The 23,406-nt window shown below is 33.6% G+C and overlaps 2 protein-coding genes across 3 annotated transcripts; one reads left to right on the plus strand and one right to left on the minus strand.

Moving 5' to 3' along the window:
- The first annotated feature begins 202 nt into the window (after positions 1-202).
- LOC108735194 (cuticle protein) lies at positions 203-9,999 on the plus strand. 2 transcript variants are annotated; one of them, XM_018467037.1, is made up of 7 exons: positions 203-310; positions 2,400-2,655; positions 4,272-6,221; positions 6,677-6,829; positions 7,209-7,352; positions 8,293-8,460; positions 9,432-9,999. In XM_018467037.1, exons 2-7 carry the CDS (start codon positions 2,427-2,429, stop codon positions 9,785-9,787), a joined length of 3,000 nt encoding a protein of 999 aa, XP_018322539.1. In that variant the 5' UTR covers positions 203-310; positions 2,400-2,426; the 3' UTR covers positions 9,788-9,999. The 2 variants fall into 2 exon arrangements, with proteins under 2 accessions (XP_018322539.1, XP_018322540.1); XM_018467038.1 differs by lacking the exon at positions 4,272-6,221 and having other exon boundaries at positions 204-310.
- Positions 10,000-16,157: 6,158 nt separating this feature from the next.
- On the minus strand, positions 16,158-18,083 carry LOC112905309. Its single transcript, XM_025977451.1, has 3 exons — positions 17,859-18,083; positions 17,327-17,780; positions 16,158-17,034 (listed from the first exon to the last, which is right to left on the minus strand). Exon 3 carries the CDS (start codon positions 17,022-17,024, stop codon positions 16,158-16,160), a length of 867 nt encoding a protein of 288 aa, XP_025833236.1. The 5' UTR covers positions 17,025-17,034; positions 17,327-17,780; positions 17,859-18,083.
- Between the last annotated feature and the right edge of the window lie 5,323 nt (positions 18,084-23,406).

A 23,406-nucleotide genomic window follows, 5' to 3' on the forward strand; every position in this document is an offset into this window, starting at 1 on the left:
TCGATTATTGAAATTTACGACTTCGTAAATGTGAAATAGTTCTCGACATTTGACCTAGAGATTGCCTCCGAATTAATGAAAAAAGATGAAAAAAAAATCAATTGAGAAAACAACAGTAACATCATCATCACCATCGTCACATCAGACTGCTCCACCTCTAAGAAACTGCCATATCCGCAAATTCGGTCGGACGCCAAGATTTTTAAATGTCACCCAAGCAACTACCTTGATGATTGATCCATTATATAAAAGCGTGCAAGCCCCAATACCACCATCAGTACAATTCTTGGACTATTAACAACAGAACAAGGTAAGCGATCTAAATTATTATCCTTTCGCATAATCGTAAGAACCTGAATTTCACGTACTTACGTTACTAATTTCATAATTTTTTAAAATAATCACCAATGTACTTTATAGTGATAATATTATTTAACTTAACCCTCAAATAAGTAATAAGTATTCAATAAGTAAATGCAAATTTTAATTTACCATGATTTCTCGTTTTTATTTCTAAGATATTAGGATATAAAAATGGTAATTTTTAATTTTTAAAAAAGGGAAATTTTGTTATTGCGGTTTTTATTAATTTATCAAGTATCTTCAACAACATTTAACTCAAACCTGAGGCAATACAAACATAAAATTAAAAATATACCTAATTTAATTTTTATTTTATTAAATTTATTTTTATCCTATTTAATTTTTTTTATACTTTCAATTTTTTTATTTTCTAAACATATTTATTTATCTTCAATCTACCATTTATTTTGTTATAATTATTAAGGAAGTAAATTTAATTATAAAAGTATTTCTGCTATCAATTTTTTTATACACTTGGTTTATCTAAGTAATTTAAAATAAAATTAGGTAGAATATATAAAATTACACATAATTTACATAACATGATTGTTACGTTAAAAAGTTTATGCCTTAAAATAATAAACTAGAATTTTATTTATTTCTGTTTTGCTTCGTTTTATATGTTAATTTTAGATCAAGAAATATTGTTACGTTATTATTTCAGTTTTCATATTTTAATGACGTTAGCCATAAAAAATCATCAAATATAATTCTGATTTATAAATTGAATTATGCATCAACACTAAAACTCAAAATTCCACATATCGTATAAACTTTTAAACAGAGAGTTTTAGGTTTTGATTTTATATATATCATATTTTCTAAATCAAAAATTGTAAACATTACTAACCGGAATTAATTGAAAGGTAAATTTCAATTGTTGTTCAAGCATATCCTTACATAGAAACATTAACGGATTTATTAATTATTCATCGCAGCACCTACACCGTTTATGTAATTGTACGCCAGACATGCGTAGGAAATATATGATTGATAGATCAACTGTTTGAATCAGAAACATTGTATTATGCTCTACAAAGTAATGGAGATGTTGAGGTGTAGGTCCTTCTGCTTACATTACATTAATACATTAACACATTAACATCCCATACCTACATGAAATCAAAATCCGTTTGTTTATTTGTATTGTCAGTTACATTCGTCATCAACGTTTTCCATATTTTATTTAAATTAACATAACCAATAGGTAAAATTAATTAGATTTTATTTATTTATTGTTAATTTCTGCATACAACTCTATTTAGAATTTGCATTTTCGTTACAACTAAAGTAACATCTTATGAAATAGGGTGTTTTTTCAATTACTTCTTAAATTTGAAAAAGATTTTTAAAGATGTATGTCTAAATCACTGATCTTTGTGGGTGCGAAACGGGAACGGTGGGTGCGGCAACAAAGAAAAGGTAAAGAACGTTCGAAATGTGGTGTTACTGGTGAATGATGAGGATACCGTGGATAGAAAACATTAGAAATATGAGGAGGTATTAGAAAGAGTAGGAAAATAGAAGAATAAAGAAGAATAGAAGGTTGGTAGACCTTTTCAAGCATGAATGACTAGTTAGACATTAAAATCAAATACAGGAGATAAGGGGTGTGGAAGAAGTGTTAGATTAGATTACTATGGATGTTGTAGTTTTAAGGAAATCCGAAGATTAGCTTAGGATAGGAAGGAATCGAAATATCAAATCAATCATAGGACTGACAACCCTATGATAATGATGATGATGATGATGATAGTGACAGTGACTATTAGCTCATTTTGGAATAATTCAAATCCACTTGTAAATTAGTAACCCAATTTAAATGTCATTATTATTACACCCTCTTCACAGCTTTAGCAGATCTCTAATGCCTCATATTGATTATTATACCCATTCAATGCGTTTGTTGTTAATTTGTATTAAATTTGTCCAAATTCAAAAAATTTTTGTCCCTTGCAGTGTTAAAGTGAATTAAACGCTAACTTATTAACAGAAATTTTACACAATTAAGATTTCTGTTTTATTTATGATTTCAGTGGAAGACGCTCAAATAATCAGTCATCATGTTCAAACTGGCTGTATTCTCCGTTCTTGTGGCTGTAGCTATTGCCAAGCCAAGTGTATACTACTCTTCGCCTTTGGCATACTCTGCTCCTGTTGTTGCAGCTCCATCTTCGGTCAGCAGTCATAGTAAAACTGATTACCACAACGAAAACTCCCACAGTGTCGTTGGAGGAGGTGTTGCTGCTGTTGCTGCCGAGCCAGTTGTTGCTTCTGTTGGAGCTGTACCAGGTAAGGAATACAAAAAAAAAATGAAGTGTATATTTGGATTACTGATCTTATTTGTTTAATAAAATACGCGTAATCGTACGGGTTTGTAAGACTTATCCAAACGGAATTGTAAATTTAGTTTTAAATGAGCAATTTATTGTTGATCCGAAGACATGTCAAAAGTACTTTTCTACTGTTTAAATTATTGTGGTTCTGTCGAAGACCAGTATGATTTTGAATAGTAAAATTTAATGTCAATTTTAAAAGAAATATCGATACTGATCTTTTAATTTCAATACTACCCATAAATAGACTTTGCCGATTTTTTAAAAGTTATTAATTTTATGATTTAATTTGAGAAATATAAGGGGCCATTAAAATATTACGTAAGCATAATTTTAGTAATTTTTAACCCTCCCCTTGTCAGCAAAAGTAAGCAAAGCTCATAAACATTGGTATATATTCATTAAAATCTGTTCAGGTTTCTTTATTGTTATTTATGAGTCTAAAAATAAAGAATTTAGAGTTTACATAGGAATTCAGTACCATCATATTTAAATATTATACATATTCTTAATATTTACAAAGTTTGGTAAATTCAAATTAATCGTCTTCAGTCTATGACAGTTGAATCCATGACTTTAAGCTTCCAACATTAAATGATTGCTGCTCAACTTTGTGAAGCGAACAAATTTAATGACATAAATAGTAAATTGGTTGAAATTACTTTGTATCTTCCTAACTTAACCATATAACACCGCAAGAGAAAGAGTAAGCAACATCTATTATTTTGGAATAAACCAAAGATCTACTAAATTTTGTAGAAAAATCAAATATTTAAATAAATAAATATTGCTGGCGTAATCACGATCCAAACATCCCGCCCCCTTGTTATCAAAAATAAGCAAGGCAAAGACCCTCCACCTCCGATTGGTGTTTACGTAATACTTGAATGATCCCTAATGACATGCACTTAATATAAAGTAAGAAAATGGATTTTCGCTGACGATTACTATCAAAAACTTACTATCGCGTTTATATACTTAAAACAAAACTTTCTACTTATAGTTCTTGACTGTTAGCACTTTTTTACACTCTGCTTAGATACTGTAGGTAATATATCGTAGTTTATTCAATTAGTAGTACTAGTAGTAGTAGCACTTTGCATGTTTATGAAATACATATGTACCTACACATTAATTCACGCACACATATAGACGCATACATAATTAGTGCACCAGTTTTAATACCACCTATTCATGTATTTTCTTGTAGTATGTACACATATAAATTTAGTTATTTTTAATAAGTATCTTTTTTCATTATTAATTTGAAATCATTTTTTCGATATTTTATTTATTTACTCATTACAAACTACCTCAAATTAATGAGGGAAAAATTGTTGCTGTTGTCACACCCCCGCCGGGAATCGAACCCGGGACCTTTGGATTTACGCACCAACGTTCTAACCACTAAACTACGAGAGGTGACAACAGCAACCACGACCAACCGACCTACAAGGTTAACGATCCGTCGATTTTTATTAACTTAATTATATATATATATTAAATATATGAAATCCTAACTAACAATGTCATAGGATTTCATCTATTTTCATTTAAAAAATGCCAATGCAGATCCCTCGACTGATCAACAATACCCTATCGAGATCCATTCTGCTCCTTTAGTAGTACCACCACTGTCTTCCTTTAGTAACTACAGCAGGACAGAGTCTAGTAACGAATACTCTCAATCAGAAAGTGTTATTGATCCTGCGGCACCTCTAACTAGTAGTTTAGTTTCAGAACAGCTACCAGTTGTCGAAATCAAAAGTCCAAATTATGTAGCCAATGTTCCTGAAATTGCTGTTTCCTCATCATCATCTCCTGCATCCTTAAATTATTTACCTCCTGTTCCCCAGAACATAGCGGTTCCCAACGTTTACATAAATAATGAAGCAATTGCTAACGCTGTCGAAATAACTCCAGAAACAACTACAGATGAGTCTGTTATTGTCCCTTCCAGTACACCACCCTTGGCAATTGCAGAATTTCTTCCTTCTTTACCAGAAAGTATAGAACAAAGTTCTGAATCAGTTACAGTTAACGAAGTTTCAACTGAAAATTCAGTATTGAAAGAAACTGTTGATATTGTTGAACCCACTGTTACAGTAATCGAAGATTTAGGAATAGAACAAATTACTACAACTGTCAATCCTGTCGTTATTGAAAGTGGTTATGGCAAAACAGCCGAAACTGCTAATGTGACGTTTTCTGCCACCTCTTTTAATACTCCCACCCCCTCGTTAGTGCCAGCCTATGGCACCCAAAACGATTTAGTTGACGTTAACATCAATGTTTCACAATCACCCGTTAATGAGGTTGTCGTCGACTCATTTGTATTAAATGAACCTTTACGTCCACTGCAAAACGTTCAAAGTAAAATCGAAGATATAAATGGGGATTCTTCTTCCTTAGCACATACTACAAAGACAGTTGCCGCTGATTATAGTTTACCCCAAGATGTTCCCTCTGGTTACGTACCCTACGAACCACAATCTTCGAAGTTTCTTTCTGCCTCCTTGATTGAAAACAAGAGTGAACATTCTCATTTCTTAGTACAAACTCCCAAGACAGTTATCACTGATTACAATTTACCACAAGATGGGCCTTCTGTTTACATATCTTATATCAGCGATAACGAGCCACAGAATAATTCTTCTGTTAGCTCTTTCCCTGCCTCTTTTATTGATAGCTACACTGAAATAGAAAAACAGGTAGTCCTTCCCTCTAGTGTTACTTTTGATTTGGTATCACGACCACAGTCCTTTATACCTGTTGAAGCAGCTTCTGAACCATCTAAAGTTTTAATTTCGGCGGAATACGTTCCCAGTTCTCCATCAGAGGTTTCACAGTATATAAATATCATATCTTCTACTCCATTACCTGACACTCAAAATGATAAACATATAATTTCGACAATTGACGCTGACGTAAAGAATCTGGAGGAACGTCTCCAACAAACATTTCCTGATGTGGTCTCTGTTGAAGCCGACAACTCAGCAGTAAATATTGTCCCTCCGAGTAAATACATAACTTCGAAAATTGATACCGATGTAAATAATTTAAAGGAAAGTCTGAAACAAACATTTCCTGATGTAGTTTCTGATCAAGTTGACAACTCAGCAGTAAATTTAGTTCCTTCAGTAGTGTCTACAGTTCCTTCCATAATAAGTTCTAGTAAAACTAATTACGGACACGAAGTTTCTCAACATTGGATCGGAACTCCTGCCACACCAGTTCAGTTAGGTGAACCGATCCTTGATTCGTCCCTTATACAATCGCCTGTATCGTTTAAAACATTCAATAGAATTAACTGTACCGATGAAACGCATCAATCTGTAAGTCCTCTCGTTGAAAATGTAGATCTTACGTTACTGTCGCATGATTCTGTACCAGTTTCTATTCCCGTTTCTTCTTTATCAAGTTACAATAAAACAGATTACAGTAACGAAACTTCCTTCACTTTCACTCCCCTCGGTGCCGTGGCTTCAAATGTTGCAGATACATCATTCGGTCCTGCTTCAGGTATAATAAAATTGCAAATTATATTTGCATGACATAAATTGGTGTAGAATTTACTTACAACTACTCCTTTTCATTGAGTGCTTCTAAGCTCACACATTTGGCTACAAAGGATTTATTTCGAAAACCAAACAACTTGTACGTGTAAACACGGTCTAAAATGAAGCTTTTGAAATACAAATTTTAAGAATATCAAGAGGGATAGCAAAGTGTGTTCGATCAAATCAATTATTTGTAAAAAAAAGTCGATGAAAACGATAATATTTTGAGAAAGGGCTGGATTTTGGTGCAGATTGCTTTGGGGCTAAGAGATCTGAATACCTACCACTTTCTGCCGGTAACAACTGTGCCCACAAAAACTGTACTCCTGTTGGGCTATCTCTGCTTTCTGTTTTCCCTATTTGGGCTTTAACATTCCTGCTTCTGTTGGACTAATTTTTATTTTGCATTCCCTTCAGTTGCTTACTCTTCTCCAGTAGAAGTTGCACCTGGCTCTTCAGTAAGTAGCAGTTCTAGAACTGATTATCACCACGAGGCATCCCGTACAGATGTTGGTGCTGGTGCCGTAGCAGTTGATCAACCAGTAGTGGCTGCTTATAGAGCCGCACCAGGTAGTTAGATTACTTTCTCTATCATTTTCACATTTCAAATTCCTCTTTCTTTTTGACTTTCAATTTCCTCTGTTATTTATGAAATTGTAACATATTGAAAGAGTTTTCCAATAGTGGACAATAGCCAATAGTGAGTAGTTTGTAATATCTGGACTCATTATTAATGAAAAATGTATTTGGCTTGCTCCACTATTTAAAGTTCAATCAATGTGAACGATTTCTCTTCTTGGACACCTCGAATTGTTTTTAAACATAAACAATACACTTCAAAAAATTTTATAGAAAACTACTTCAGTTGATTAAACAATTAATTATTGAACCCGAACGACAACTATTGAGTAGTGTTAAATCAACTAATCAGTGAAAATATTCTTCCTAGTTGCATATTCATCTGCGCCGGTGGCGGTTGCAGGTTCCCCTGCTGCGTCAGTAAGTAGCCATACAAAGACTGATTATCACCACGAAAACTCTCAACATGCAGTTGGGGCTGGTGCCCCTGTTGCCGCCGTGAGAGCATCACCAGGTTGGTGTTTATTTCCAAAAGATGATGTAACTTCAAAATTTTCATATTCAGTACATGGTAAAATATAAGGCCACGCAGTGTTTCCCAAAATAGAAAAACTATTTGGAATCTCCGTACCGAAGGTTTTTTCCAAAAATGAAACACAGATACTTGGCTATTTTGAATTAGAAAGCTGTTCATTTTGGAATTTACAACTAAAAGTTTTACTTAGCAGAACACTTCAATTTTTATACGGTTTATTTGTCATTGTTGACTGGAATCAAGTAAAGGAAGCACCAAACGTCAGGCAAAAACAAGAGTATCGGTATGACTAATTTGGTGAACAACTTTTAGTTACGATGTGGCCCTATATTTTGGGCCTTTTAATCTAGAAGATTATTAACGTTATGCCTTTATAAATAACGATTGTAGTTTTCGTAAAATCACAAACAGAAAATATTTAATATTCAAACAGATACAGTGACGTCATATGCAGTCTCAATAAATTACCGACAAAACCTAAGAAACTCCCAAAAAGTGAGTTTATATAATATCCAAATTGTAACAGTTATTACACCATTTTGGTGATATGACGTACATAAGCTGCATCGTCGTTTCAGTTAGATAAGTTGAAATACATACAAATAGTAAGATTTTGTCTAATATTTAAAATACTTCAGTAATAGAATATACCCACCAGGTGGCGATCACTACTCTATGTGGATATTATATAAACTCGCTTTTTACTAGCTTTTTTGGTTTGGTCAGTAATTTATCATGACAGTTTAATGAAATCTAATGAGATCGAAATCGCGATTTACGATAAATTTCTGCCCAAGGACCTAAACGTCCCTATAGAATATTTAACATTATTCTTCTGTTAAACAAACTTCATTTCATCCTCTTATCTAACAACAGTCATTTTTTCCTTTCAATATTGAAATACTAATTACATCTCCAGTGGTCTATTCGGCTGCCCCAGTTGCTTACTCAGCAGCTCCAGCAGCGGTAGCAGCGTCTCCCGCTTCCTCTGTAAGTAGCCACACCAAGACTGATTACCATCATGAAGATTCTCGCCACCAACAACTCGGATCTGGTGCTGCGGTTGCTGCCGTGCGGGCTTCACCAGGTTGGTATCGATAACAATTAAAGGAACGCGGTAATAAACGACTATTTAATGCAGAAACAATTTGCTATCTAATTAACTCCCAAGCTCCCTGCAGAGTTACATGGTCTTCTTGCAATTAATATTTCTTAAAACTAATAATTTTTAGGAAACAAAAATTAAACCAAAAAGGCGAATATAATTACAGAGAGGCTTTCTCAACACATCGATATCCAATTTTGAAAAACATCTCACCTAAAATATACTGTTTTTTATTAAATTTTAGTACATATTGAAAGTACGGTTACCATAATACTATCATAGCTCTGGTTAAATCAATTTAATTTGACAATAATTCTACTTTGTATTTCCATTCTTCGAGCATACTTAATCTTCTTATCCTACACACTAACGTCTAATATGTACATCCTTCAATATATCCAACGTAGGCTGAAAAAAGGATGTTTTGACGCCGTTGTGCTCAAATAAGTACTGAATTATTCAGTTTTTATAAAATCGCATTAGTATAATTAAGTTTAGATATACTTACTTTAATTAGGATTATGATACAACTACGCGCTATATTTTACTGCGATTAACTTTTTGTATTCCCTAATTTACGCTAATCATTTAGTGAAGAAATATTTCAACTTATACACAAAAACAGAAGACATATTTAATAATATTGATAATAAGGTATAAGTTATTGGTATGTATACTCGGTAGTAATGAGTATGCATTTATAATAGTTAATCTAGTTTAGACTAAGCCGATGTATTTTAGCGAGAGAAGTAAACTGTTAAAGGGTGCTAAAATTGATCAAGGGTTATTTTTAAAAGATTTCATCGCTAAGCTCAACTTAGCCTTATTACCGCATTGTTATATCAACACCTGCAGTATTTTGATGTCAACATTGGACCAAGAATAACACTCTAACACTGGAATAAATCCAAAACATTCTTTCCATAATGAGTCAATTTTGTTTGTTTCCACAGTTGCTTACTCTGCACCAGCCGTAGCTTACTCTGCACCAGCTGTCACTTACTCAGCCCCAGCTGTAGCGTACTCTGCCCCAGCCGTAGCATACTCTGCTCCAGCTGTATCTTACTCCAGCCCCGTAGTTGTTCGTAAAGTTGCTGTGGCTGCCCCTTCATATCTGAATGAAGTATCTTACACTCCTTCCGTCTACGCCCGTCGTGTATACTCGTCTCCGGCTGTCGCCTACGCTTCAAGCCCATACGTATCGTACTCGTCTCCGGTAGCATACGCTGCAGGCCCAGCATCTTCCTCATCTTCCAGCATAAGAACCGGTGGCTATCACCATGAAGATCATCAACAAAACGTTTACTAAACGTCTATTAACAACGAATGTGCAGAACGATGACGAATTGGTACACTCCTGCTAAACCGGAAGTGTATATCTTTTAGAATTAGTTGCTCATTAAAAATAAACATTTTTAATGTAACTGCCACTTTATTTGAATTACAAAATATTGTTTCTTATACAGAAAATTAAATGTATCTATAATTTAAAATCGTGAAATAGACTAATGATTATCTGTATACTTTCCTTCTAAATTCATCTACCTATATCAGAACAAAAATGCCTATGTATTGCATAAAGTGCAGTAATCGAACAAAAACAGTGTTTAACTTAAACAATCAGTGAAAATACGTATACAGGATATAATTAAATAGTGGAGTTAGTGAACAATTTATGGTATCTTAAAAATGAACAATAAGAAGTAAATAAGTTCAACTTTTTTCTATTGGACCCCATATTTAACTTGCTGTCATTTAAACGAAACCTTCTTTTTTCCTTTTTTGACGTGACAACGTCTTATAATTCGATGGAGCCGGCTGCACGCACGAAAAAACATGACTCATGCGGCGTTACCTCGCTCTGAGGCGTTCCATTTAAGGCTTGAAGTGCAAGCGAGAGCGCGGAACGAGCGACAAAGAGGCACAATCGGCCTCCGCGTTCGGCAGCGTTCGACATCTGTCTCTCTCCTACTCGAGTGAGCGATGCTTCCGCGTGGACAGCTGCTATACAATAATACATTTCCATTTACCTCCTTCTCTATATCCATACAAAATATCTATCAAACAAATAAAATTAAAATTTTCTTTTGAAAAATGAAACCATTCCATCAGTATGTTCTTATGACGTTGTCACGTTCGACTATCGTCAGTAAACCGACTTTACAGACAACCGATCTTTTTTTTTTTAAAAAATTACTTATCTCATTTTTCATCTGAATTAACTTTTTTAACCGCAACTTAATCGGCGGCGGTCACCTCGATAGGTTTGCATACCAGTTGAAGGCGATATATGTATGTATATGTATCGTAATTGAAAGGTAAAGTATGAATAGTTAGTGATAAAATTTTTTTCCAGTTTACAGAAATACCAATAAACTAGCCTAAATCACTCCTGATAACCTCCCCTTTATGTCTGTAAAGTCCCATCGAAACGGTTTAGCCGTTTCGAAGATTAACACATACAGAAAGACAGACAAAAATAGAATCGTTTTTGTCTTAATAGCATACAAAAAATCATCTAAACTTTAAAAAAGATCAATTGATTAGATATTATAAAAAAAGGCACTCTAATTTCATTTATAGGTACTATAAATGCATAGATATAATTTACTTATTAATAAACTACAATAAGTTTTAATTTAATTTTTGGTAATGTTAAAACATACTGTGCATGTTAAAGAAACCATAAAATATGATTGGTCGAATTGAATTTAATATGACATTGAGCTCATTATATTGTTTATTATGATGGTAATCATCGGAGCATTTACACCATAGGCGAAAGTGAATTATCATCACAGTCATTATTTTTGGAATAAGACGAGGCTCATTACCTGCAGTTTTGAACTTCATGTGATTTGTTTCCTTTAAACGTAGAAGACTTTTTCAAGCTACGTTAGGACTGTAGAGTGGGTGAGCCAAAATTTCGAAACCCACCTTCTGCAGGGTAGCCATCGCCACACGGCTGTTGTGAACAGGCGCGTCATCGTGCAGAAGGAGGACACCTTTGCTCAATTTTCCTCTTATGTTTTCTTTGACTACTTTCTTTAACCGCTCTAGGATTGAACCATAATATTCTCCGGTTAAAGAGACACTGTATAATTTAAGTTGTATAGGCACTAGTAAAAATCTATTTTGTCTGTTTAACTCTTTATTGTTAATAATAATGGGTGAAGTGCGTTGTGGACTGTATGTGTGTCTCGAAAAGAATGCCAACACGATGCGTGTTGCACAGGTAAAAAGCCACCGCCAAGATGGCATACAAAAATCGATGAACCTTGTATATCCCAATCTCCCCACTCAGGGTTACCTCACAAACTCGTTTACAGAAAATATACAGGGTACTTAAACAACTAGACATGTATGACTATAATCCTTAACAGACACCTTTATCTTTATAATCGATCAACAGGATCCCTACAGAAATCCAAAAGATTTCCCCAGTCGGCTGTGATACCTTAAATTTCTTGGGTGGTAGTGTGCCTTTTTTTGTACCACTTGATATAGTCCTGTTTAGACTCAGATTCATAATAATGAACTCAAGTTTCGTACCAGTAACAATTCGAGTCAATACTCTAGATAAGGATCTTCACTACAGAGGTCCACACCCTGTTGTTTTTGGGGCGGAGTGAGAATTCTCGGCACTCATCTTGCGCTGACTTTAGTCATGTCAATTTTAAAAATGATTGTATCTGATACTCCTACCATTTCTGCGAGCTGTTTCTTCTTAAGCAGGGCATCTTTCAGTATTAATTTTTCGACATTTTGAATGATTTCCGGAGTGGTCACCTTGATCGACCGGCCGGACCGTGGGTCATCTTCAAGTGAGTCCCTGATTTGCTCAAAGAGGGTATGCCACTTGTAAACCATGATTTTACTTAAGAAAGAGTCCCCGTAAATGGATGACATTTCATCCAGTATGATTTGAACTGATTTTCCTTGGTTCCTAGGAACTTTATAACAGCGCGGTACTCGATTTTCTCCATATTTCACAATTTGTTCCCGATTAACTTATATAGTCGACAATAGTTCAAAGACTAATAATTTACGATAAAATTTAGTATTTATACTAATAATGAGTTGCTTAATTCGTAATAACTCAAGTAAATACCCTCACTAATGACATACCTACCCATTCCACGAACTTAAAAACGCATCCTCGTAATCAATCACAATATTAACTAATTTAATAGTTTCTTAAAGTATTTCATATACATTTTAATATATATACTTTAGTTCGACGAACCTGTGAAGTGTGTTCTGTCGTTGTTGCTGTTGTCACCTCTCCTATCAGAGCATTGGTGCGTAAAGCATTCCATATGATATTGATATATCATTTATTTTCCAACAATGTCTAGATTCCTGGATTGAATAATTTATTGTTTCAACGAACTGCATGTAGGTTAGCAGTCCAGTTAAAATAATATCCAGTTTTTTGCGAAATACCTTGTTGCATTCCGATAATGTGACGCCCTGTAAAAAGAAACACGTCCAGAGAGTCATGCTTGTATTGGTATACGTAGGTATCAAAGATCCGGGTGAAAGTGGTTGTGGCGCTTGCTAACAACCTCGGTAAAAGTCTTACAAGTTGAGAACTGTTACGTTATAATAACAAAACATTATGACGTTACACAGAAGGAAATCCGTGACTCGATTATTAACACCTATGGTCAACGCGATTACATCGAAAATACTGTATGAGTCACTCAAATAGTTGCGATTTAATTCACCGTTGCCCAAACGTAGTGTAAAGTCACTTTTTTATAGGTATTTTATGTGTATAGTAAAAATATTAGTTCGACATCTCATCAAGACCGGGCTTACCGTTAGTGTCTTCCTGGGCAACGTAAAATATGCCACCCCATTACCCACATTTTACACAAAATGGATAAGGGTTCAGAGTACTTTTTGATTTTCTGCTATAAAAACCACTAATTTTTCTAAACTGGGAATCATACTTTGACCTTTTGAAATCATAGGAAGCTGAAACTTAATAAACTACTCCGAATACTGTAAATCCTATCAAAATCAATTAATCCGTTCGAGAAAAGTTTTTGAAATGACATTCGAATTCCTTGTGAAATCGAGATTTGGTACTCAGGTATATGTTTGTGGTTTTTGATGAGGCAAAAAAAATTCTCAAGCTCTGGGAATTATCTGTCTTGGGCACCAACCCCTAGTGCCCCTAGTGTAAATCCAGCGCTGCCTCTCAAAGACATTTATTCGTTTTAAGTATTGTAAGAAAACCTCTCACAAACTTATTTTTTAGTAATGAGCAACTTAAATAAAGACTTATTACAAAAACACTTTATAACTGTTAATGTGAAAACAATGTGGCAAAATTTATAACTCGAATGAGGGAAAAATTTACATAGGAACTGTGCACGCAAATTGTAAAATTGTTTATTAAAATAATAAAACACGTTTAAAAAAGTTAAAATTTTTTTGATGATGGAGTCGACGAAGTTTTCTTCTAAAGTTAAATCAAATAAAAAGTTAATATGTTCAGTGAAAAGCTGCAATAGCACTTCAGACAGATCTTCACTCTTCACCTACATTAACTACTTTCCAATAAAAACTAACCGTTTTATATATGTAAAAAATATATTCGGAAAATTAGAGAAAAAAGTAAACTAATAGAAGCTTGGATGAAAGCAGTAGGTATCAAAGAAGTGAATTCCGGAATAAAAATTTGTTCATGTCATTTTAATGCACATGATTATATTTCAGCAAGTATTTACCATCAGCCATAACTTTAATATTTAAAACTAGAATCATACTAAAATTATAAAGTCAGAAATTATTTATTCCTGTGTAATTGATTTAACACAATTCTAATGATACGATATAAGTATTTTGAGGTTAAGAACCTATCTGCTGCAATACAACAAAGTTGCAATAATGTGTTTGCAACGTTCTCTTAAATCGGCTTTGCACGTGCAAGTCATTAATATGATATTGCTTAAATCACCCAGAATCACCTCACCAATTATATAACATGAATCACTTTTTAAATCCGAAGTTTGTAAAAAGTAGGCAGTAAACTTGACGGAATTTGAAGGCTAGCTTCCGGATTTGTTATTTCCGAATTTTATAATGTGATTGTCATTAAAAACACGCTCACCTTCAACGAAATTTCCTTTCCGAGGCTTTGTGTCAGCTCAATCACATATTGTGTCAATACTTATCATAAAAATTTGGAAATTGCACGGTACACTATAGGAACTACTATAAATTTTCCCTAATCGGCGCCATGTTTTTAGGCTCCTCCCATTTGACGGATCCCAATAAACTGACTAACAAGTACGGTTTGTGGTTGTTGCTGTTGTCATCTCTCGTAGCTTAGTAGTCAGAGCATTGGTGCTTAAAGCCAAAGGTCCCGGGTTCGATTCCCAGCGAGGGCGTGACAACAGCAACAAATTTTCCGTCATTCACCTGTGGTAATCTATAGTGGGTAAAAAATTGAAAATTAATTTTCACATCAATATTTAATATTAAACACTATTAACATTACAATTAGTAAACAGGTATGTTTCGCTCACTTTCCATGTTGCTAATATTAACATCGTATTGAAGGAAGTGTTAGTAATATAGGGGGAGAAGTGGCATGAAAGAGCCAGTTTACTAAACGGAGCCAAAAAATATAGTTTTTATGAAAAAAATCAGGATTTTTTTTTCTCAAATTATTGTTTATTTATTAAAGTAGGTAATTTCATACAAACAAATTTAAATATAATAATAGGATTAATGAAATATTCATTTAAAAAAAATGTGTCTTTTAGCTCATTCATAACATTTTGGTATTGAAAGAGCCACCGAAAGTTTTAAAAGAGCCGCTCTGCATTAAAAAGTATAATTGTGACAATTATTCAAAATAGTAATCATTGCAGTATTAGGAAAAAGCAAAAGGATATTTCTAACAAATTCTTTTTAAATACAAAATAACATTTTTATAATTTTTTTTATTCTATCGGTCGTTTTAGGTAATTCTAACACACATCTTTATCTTAACATTATTCAGTCATACCTATTTATTAGAGGCGGATTATTTTTCATAAATAACAATCTCTAAAACTAAACAAAATAATAAATATCTTTTATAAATGAAANGTGATCCTACCAGAGCCGGACTAACCCTTATCTATGCTTTCAAATAGGGGACTTTCCGACCACTAAACATTTACTTAATTTTCTTGTTTCAGAAACACCCTGTATATTGAAACGATAAATAAATGCAATTAATAAGTTATATTGTCTATTAAAGTAAGCTAAAATATCTAAAGTAATAAAAAGATAAACGTATCGGTATATAAAAAAGAAAATCTTAATAAGTAAATAGCTGGGTAGAAAAGCATTTAACTAGAAAACATCAGCATGAGAAATGAAATAGCAACTTCAAAAGAAATTAATGATTCCAACGACATGACAATAGATAATATTCTTAATGCGAATACCCTGTGAAAGTAAAAGCAAACAATATGTAATAAATTCGCAATGGTTATTATTTTAGATGTTGTTTAGGATATGCTAACTAAAACGTTCTATTTAACATAACAAATTTTAGTACTGAAAATATAAAGTTGTAGAAAGTAATATTCATTACAATGTGATTTGAGGGGAAAATTCAGAAAAACTTTCTACTTTTTTTAAAAAGGAATATTTACTAAAAGTACTTCCGTTTATTCTTTCATAGCAATAGAAATGGAAATGGAAATGGAAAGAGAATGGAAGAGGTTAGAGTAACAGTCTTCAGTCATCCATCCAGAAGGTTGAGCCAACCCTAGAGCTCCAGGTGGACCATTATTTAACATAATATCTTTGTAGTTCACCCTAGGAAACACAAAAATAGGCGGTAAGAAACCACCAGCAGCATTAATAAAGAACAGAGTTGTCACCAATGTTCCTCGTTCACCTGAGGTAACTTGCCCAATTTGTTTTGAACCTCTTTCGGCTATCACTTTAGGTGGATTGGTGACGGTGCTGCAGCCTGTTTCGTCGGCGTTAAAAATCATATGGGGAAGAAAATTGTGTTTGCGTAAAACAGTGGTCAGTTTCTCAAAAAAGTTGTTTACATTTGTTTTATTAAAACTTGTTGCACGGGATAGAGAAGTGCTTTCAGGTTTTCGCACAGCTAAGTCTTTGTGTCTGCTCATAAACCCTTTGAGCCAATCGTCACTAGCAGTTTCAATTTCCTTCCATTTATCTGGGCAAATATCATCAGCCATGGCATAATCAAATGCTAGCTTCTTAGTTTGCTGCCTAGTTAGGCCATAGCACATTTTAGAAGCCGTCTTTAAATAATCTGCGAGCATATTCTCCTGGTCTCTTGTAAAAATACGCTTATTCCCTATATTAGGACAGTGTTTATAAGATAATTCACCAGAAGCTTTTACTTTTTTAACTATTTTAGCTAAATAAGCCCTCGATATATTTAAGGCAAGTGCAGTTTTGTTTATGGACTGACCTTTCTGCAAAACTTCACTGACTGCTTCTTCGATTGCCTCTTTTTCGGGTCTTTTTCGTTTTTCTGAACCAGGTTTCTCCATAATGTAATTTCTGAAGCAAATAGTTAAATAATATACGAAATAAATTGCATATTCAAACGGGTTATAAAAGAGCCGGCTATTAAAGAGCCAGCTCTTTTGAGGCCCATTAACCCGGCTCTTTCATAACTTATTTTAAAAAAAACTATAAACTTCGAAATAACAACAATATCAAAACTTTTGCGGCTTAGTTTTTACGCAGTTACAAGGCCAAATATATGCAAAAACCCAGTCCACAATCTATGTATCTATATTTGTTTACAGTAAAATACAAAAACACAACTCAAATGGAGCAAAATACTTACTTTTTAGTGTCAAAAACTTTAACTTGATGTACAGGTGTCCGTTGGTTTCGGCGAACTATCAAACGTTTATGGGTGATGGGAAATCAGTGTTGCCACTTAAAAATAATATTACCAACCAAATTCGTTCTTAAGCTACCGAAATAATGCAGGTGGCTCTTTCAAAGCTTGGCTCCTTCATGCCACTTCTCCCCTACTTATCGACACATATACCCGTCAGTCATAGTGTGTTAGAGTAGTAATTTGTTAGTTCGTTTAGAAGACATTCGGGGGGTCATCGGGCCAGTTTAGGGTCCGCTGCTTTGGCTGCAGTTTATTTCAATCAACATAAAGTAAATGCTGGAGCAGTAATTATTCCACTCATAGTCTTTCTATGTTCAATGTCTTAGATTGAACACTCTACCCCCTCCCCCAAGGGCTTGTAGACTTTGAATGTTTGGAAAGCGGTAATGTTAATCTGAAAAGAAATTATAAACACTCATTATATTTTTCTCAAATGACAACAAAAAGTGTCAGTCGTCCAAAAGACATTTACCTATTGTTATTCCAGCTTTTTTCGAAACATTTATGTGACAATGAAACTTTCTCTCTAGGTCAAGAGCCTTATTGATATTTCAGACACAATTGCGTTACGAAAAGTTTTAATCATTCATTCATCTAAGAAATTACTTTTGAATGAATAATGAAGTCAAAAAGATTTATATTCAGAACTTGCAACTGCAAAAGCTAGGAGGAATATAATAATTATGATGAAACTAACTTAAAGCTCACTTATACTGTACACTCTTACTGCAGACTTACGTTTATATATTATATCCCTGCCATTCTTTTTATTATTATTTAGTATTTGATTACGAATTTCTGATATAGAGTAAGTACCAAAAAGAGCCAGTAAAACGTACTTTTTGCTCATAATTTCTTATTTAGATATTTGCAACCTGTCCATAATTTTTCTTAAAAAACGTAATATACTTTTTATTATGTAGCTTTCGTTATACTATGCATTTATGGTTTTTCCTAAAGAACTAATAAAGAGAGCTGAAGCATATATGTGTATTCTCTTGTAGCAATTTTACATTCCTTTCAAATGCGTTATAACTGAGTTGTACTGTAATACTTATTTAAATATCGCATTTTATTTATTTATTTCAAACAATGGCGTTCTATGTCCTTTAATATCCACAATATATTACGTCAGGATAACCCACTTCTTTACAAATGCAGTTATTATGACAATTGTTTACATTAACGAATCAATTAAATAATATACGTCGTTTTATATATTATACAATAATGAATATAAATTACTGATTTAACGCGCACCTACCTGTGATTTTTTATTTATTTTGTTGACATTATTGCGAAAAAGGATATTTTTCAAAAGCGCTGGTTGTTATACGGTATGCCTTTGTATACATTTGGATAATGTCTACTACGTTTTGTACAATCATCTAATATTTCGAGGAATAGGAGCCCACACTACAAAAGTGAACAACACGTAATATTCCGCGTGAACATATATAGCAAAAATTTTGAACATGTTTTCCAACATTTTTTTGTTTCTATTATCAAACATTTCTTAAAGTTAAAAGCACTGTTTTCTCAAACTTCTGGCGAAAATATTCAATAATTCAATAATAAGACAAATCTTACAACTCTATAGGTAACATCAGGATGTAATTATGAAATTATAGGGGTTTGTTTCGTCCATTGAACTGAAACTAAACTAGGTAAATACAATATGTGCGATTTAGGTTGGTACGACATCTTTTCTGTCATGAAGGGCTAATTAAACACATAATAGAAACAGAAACGGGAATTATGAGAGGCAGGGGTAACAAAAATTAGTGCAGTTGCTTTAGAGCAGCGGTTCCCAAATGGTGTTCCGCGGGAACCTAGTGTTCCGAGAGGGGTCACAGGTGTTCCGCGAGATACGAAGATTTTGCCCTAATAATAATATACAAAATTCTGTGAAAAGCAATCGTTCTGTATCTAACTATAAACGAACATCTATTGAAACTCAAAAAGGCCTTGAAAGAATATTTTCAAGAAGAGTCACCCAGTCACAGGATAGCCAACAAAATGTACGTAGCAAGTGATTGAATGCGGCTTTGTAATGCCGTATCTTCCCGCATGCGTGATCCTACCAGAGCCGGACTAACCCTTATCTATGCTTTCAAATAGGGGACTTTCCGACCACTAAACATTTACTTAATTTTCTTGTTTCAGAAACACCCTGTATATTGAAACGATAAATAAATGCAATTAATAAGTTATATTGTCTATTAAAGTAAGCTAAAATATCTAAAGTAATAAAAAGATAAACGTATCGGTATATAAAAAAGAAAATCTTAATAAGTAAATAGCTGGGTAGAAAAGCATTTAACTAGAAAACATCAGCATGAGAAATGAAATAGCAACTTCAAAAGAAATTAATGATTCCAACGACATGACAATAGATAATATTCTTAATGCGAATACCCTGTGAAAGTAAAAGCAAACAATATGTAATAAATTCGCAATGGTTATTATTTTAGATGTTGTTTAGGATATGCTAACTAAAACGTTCTATTTAACATAACAAATTTTAGTACTGAAAATATAAAGTTGTAGAAAGTAATATTCATTACAATGTGATTTGAGGGGAAAATTCAGAAAAACTTTCTACTTTTTTTAAAAAGGAATATTTACTAAAAGTACTTCCGTTTATTCTTTCATAGCAATAGAAATGGAAATGGAAATGGAAAGAGAATGGAAGAGGTTAGAGTATGTAGTCGAAGTACCCACAAAAATATCTAGATTTCGTATATCAGTCCCAAATATGTTTTCATTAATTCTAAAATATAGAGATATGTTATGTTAACTAATTCATCAATTAAATAAATTCATCACTTAAATAAAGTTTAGCCATGCGTATTGTATTCTTTTTAGTGCAAATTGTAGGAGCTTCTCGTATTTTTGAAATAGAAAGTATTCTTAAAAATTATGCATGTTCATGAACAGAAATTTGACGGAAATTTTTTTAATCCGCAAGGGTATCTTCAGATCTGCAAAAATGACAAAAATACAAATAAAACAAACGCAAAACTAGGAAGAATATGTGTAATTGGACAAAAACCATGTATATATGATTGGTATCGATTATTTAATTCAATAATCAAAAGAACAAACAGAATAGCTCAAAACCCCAACGCCAAAACAAGACACTGTAGTTGTCCGAAGCACTTTTCGGTAACAAAGTTACCTTCTTCAAAGACTGAAGTAAACTAAACCTAAAAGAGAACTAATCCTAATTTATACTGATAGTTGTTAAGGTTCAGTGAACATGACCCGGTGCCAACAAGGTAGATGTTCAATGGACCTTAACATCAACATCATAAACGTAATTAAACTAGACTAAATAGCGGAGATCCAGGGATAGGACCGTTGTCATTGTTAAGAACAAAAACATTTATAAAAATAAACAAATTGTTCTTAACAATGACAACGGTCCTATCCCTGGATCTCCACTGTTTAGTCTAGTTTAATTACTTTTGTAATTGTTAAGGTCCATTGAACATCAACCCTGTTGTCATTGAACTATGTTCACTGAACCTTAACAACTATTAGTGTAAATCAGGATTTGTTCCGTTTTAGATTTAGTTCACTTCAGTCCCTGAAGAAGGTAACCTTGTTACCGAAAAGTGCTTCGCACAACTTCAGTGTCGTGTTTTTGCGTTGGGGTTTGAGCTATTTTATTTGTTCTACAACAACCGCCAAAGTTTTTCCAATCTTATATATTCCCATATAATACTTAAAGTCTTGATTGTGAGTATTCGGAAGAACTTCCTGTTTTATAATATAACATATGAATTATGGTAGTGTCATCATCATAAGGTCATGAAAGAATCCACTTCAATTTTACTTAAAACCGTGAGAAGAAGATCCACGACAATTTTCAAGGTGATGGTTGAAGTGAGAAATATGAGTCGAACTAAATAAAGACAGAAGAGATTGAAAGATTATTTGTGGAATTTACCTATAAATGATCTAAGGAAAGCACAGAAAAACCGGACCAGAGCAGACGAACTCGTAATCGAATTGGTGTCCTTCCGAATGCCAAGCAATCATCTAAAACTGTAGGTCATGCCGCTCGGTCTAATAACAAAAAGCTTAATGCACTCCATATACTTGAACTTGTCAATTTTTTTTAGATCATTCACCCTTATTATCTCTGCACATCCTATTTGCACCGTTTTTCCTGCACATGCCTAAATAAAGATGGATTTTGCATCCATGTATCTGTAGCCGAGTTGATTTGACATTCTTTTAATTGCTCCTGGTTCAGTTATAACTCCCTTAAAGCCTCTTCCTTTTCTTCGTCCTATCTATTTTTTATACCAATCTTTAAGATTATCTTTCCATATTTCAAATATCTTTCTCTATGTGTCCTTTCGTATATCTCCCTTATCCCATCTCATATTTAACTACTCTTTTTCTTAATTCCTCTGTCATATTTCCACTATTTAATTCTCTCCTAATCAAATAATTCACTTCAATTTTATTTAAAACCTTGAGAAGAAGATCCAGGACAATTTTCAAGGTGATGGTTGAGGTGAAAAAAATGAGCCGGATTAAATAAAGACAGAAGAGAATGAAAGATTATCTGTGGAATTTACCTAAAAATGATCCAAGGAAAGCACAGAAAAACCGGACCAGAGCAGACGAACTCGTAATCGAATTGCTGTCCTCTCCCGAATGCCAAGCAATGATCTAAACCTTTAGGTCATGCCGCTCGATCCCATAACAAAGCATTCATACACTCCAGATACTTGAACTTGTCAATTTTTTTTAGATCATTCACCCTTATTATCTCTGCACATCCTATTTGCATGGTTTTTCCTGCACATGCCTAAATCCATCTTCATCCGTTCATTTAATTGCTCCTGGCTCAGTTTTAACTCCCTTAAAGCCTCTCCCTTCTCTTCATCCTATCTATTTTTTATACCAATCTTTAAGATTATCTTTCCATATTTCAAATATCTTTCTCTATGTGTCCTTTCGTATATCTCCCTTATCCCATCTCATATTTAACTACTCTTTTTCTTAATTCCTCTGTCATATTTCCACTATTTAATTCTCTCCTAATCAAATAATTCACTTCAATTTTATTTAAAACCTTGAGAAGAAGATCCAGGACAATTTTCAAGGTGATGGTTGAGGTGAAAAAAATGAGCCGGATTAAATAAAGACAGAAGAGAATGAAAGATTATCTGTGGAATTTACCTAAAAATGATCCAAGGAAAGCACAGAAAAACCGGACCAGAGCAGACGAACTCGTAATCGAATTGCTGTCCTCTCCCGAATGCCAAGCAATGATCTAAACCTTTAGGTCATGCCGCTCGATCCCATAACAAAGCATTCATACACTCCAGATACTTGAACTTGTCAATTTTTTTTAGATCATTCACCCTTATTATCTCTGCACATCCTATTTGCATGGTTTTTCCTGCACATGCCTAAATCCATCTTCATCCGTTCATTTAATTGCTCCTGGCTCAGTTTTAACTCCCTTAAAGCCTCTCCCTTCTCTTCATCCTATCTATTTTTTATACCAATCTTTAAGATTATCTTTCCATATTTCAAATATCTTTCTCTATGTGTCCTTTCGTATATCTCCCTTATCCCATCTCATATTTAACTACTCTTTTTCTTAATTCCTCTGTCATATTTCCACTATTTAATTCTCTCCTAATCAAATAATTCACTTCAATTTTATTTAAAACCTTGAGAAGAAGATCCAGGACAATTTTCAAGGTGATGGTTGAGGTGAAAAAAATGAGCCGGATTAAATAAAGACAGAAGAGAATGAAAGATTATCTGTGGAATTTACCTAAAAATGATCCAAGGAAAGCACAGAAAAACCGGACCAGAGCAGACGAACTCGTAATCGAATTGCTGTCCTCTCCCGAATGCCAAGCAATGATCTAAACCTTTAGGTCATGCCGCTCGATCCCATAACAAAGCATTCATACACTCCAGATACTTGAACTTGTCAATTTTTTTTAGATCATTCACCCTTATTATCTCTGCACATCCTATTT

Source organism: Agrilus planipennis, unplaced genomic scaffold, assembly GCF_000699045.2.
Source record: "Agrilus planipennis isolate EAB-ADULT unplaced genomic scaffold, Apla_2.0 scaffold27, whole genome shotgun sequence".
Taxonomy (NCBI): domain Eukaryota; kingdom Metazoa; phylum Arthropoda; class Insecta; order Coleoptera; family Buprestidae; genus Agrilus; species Agrilus planipennis.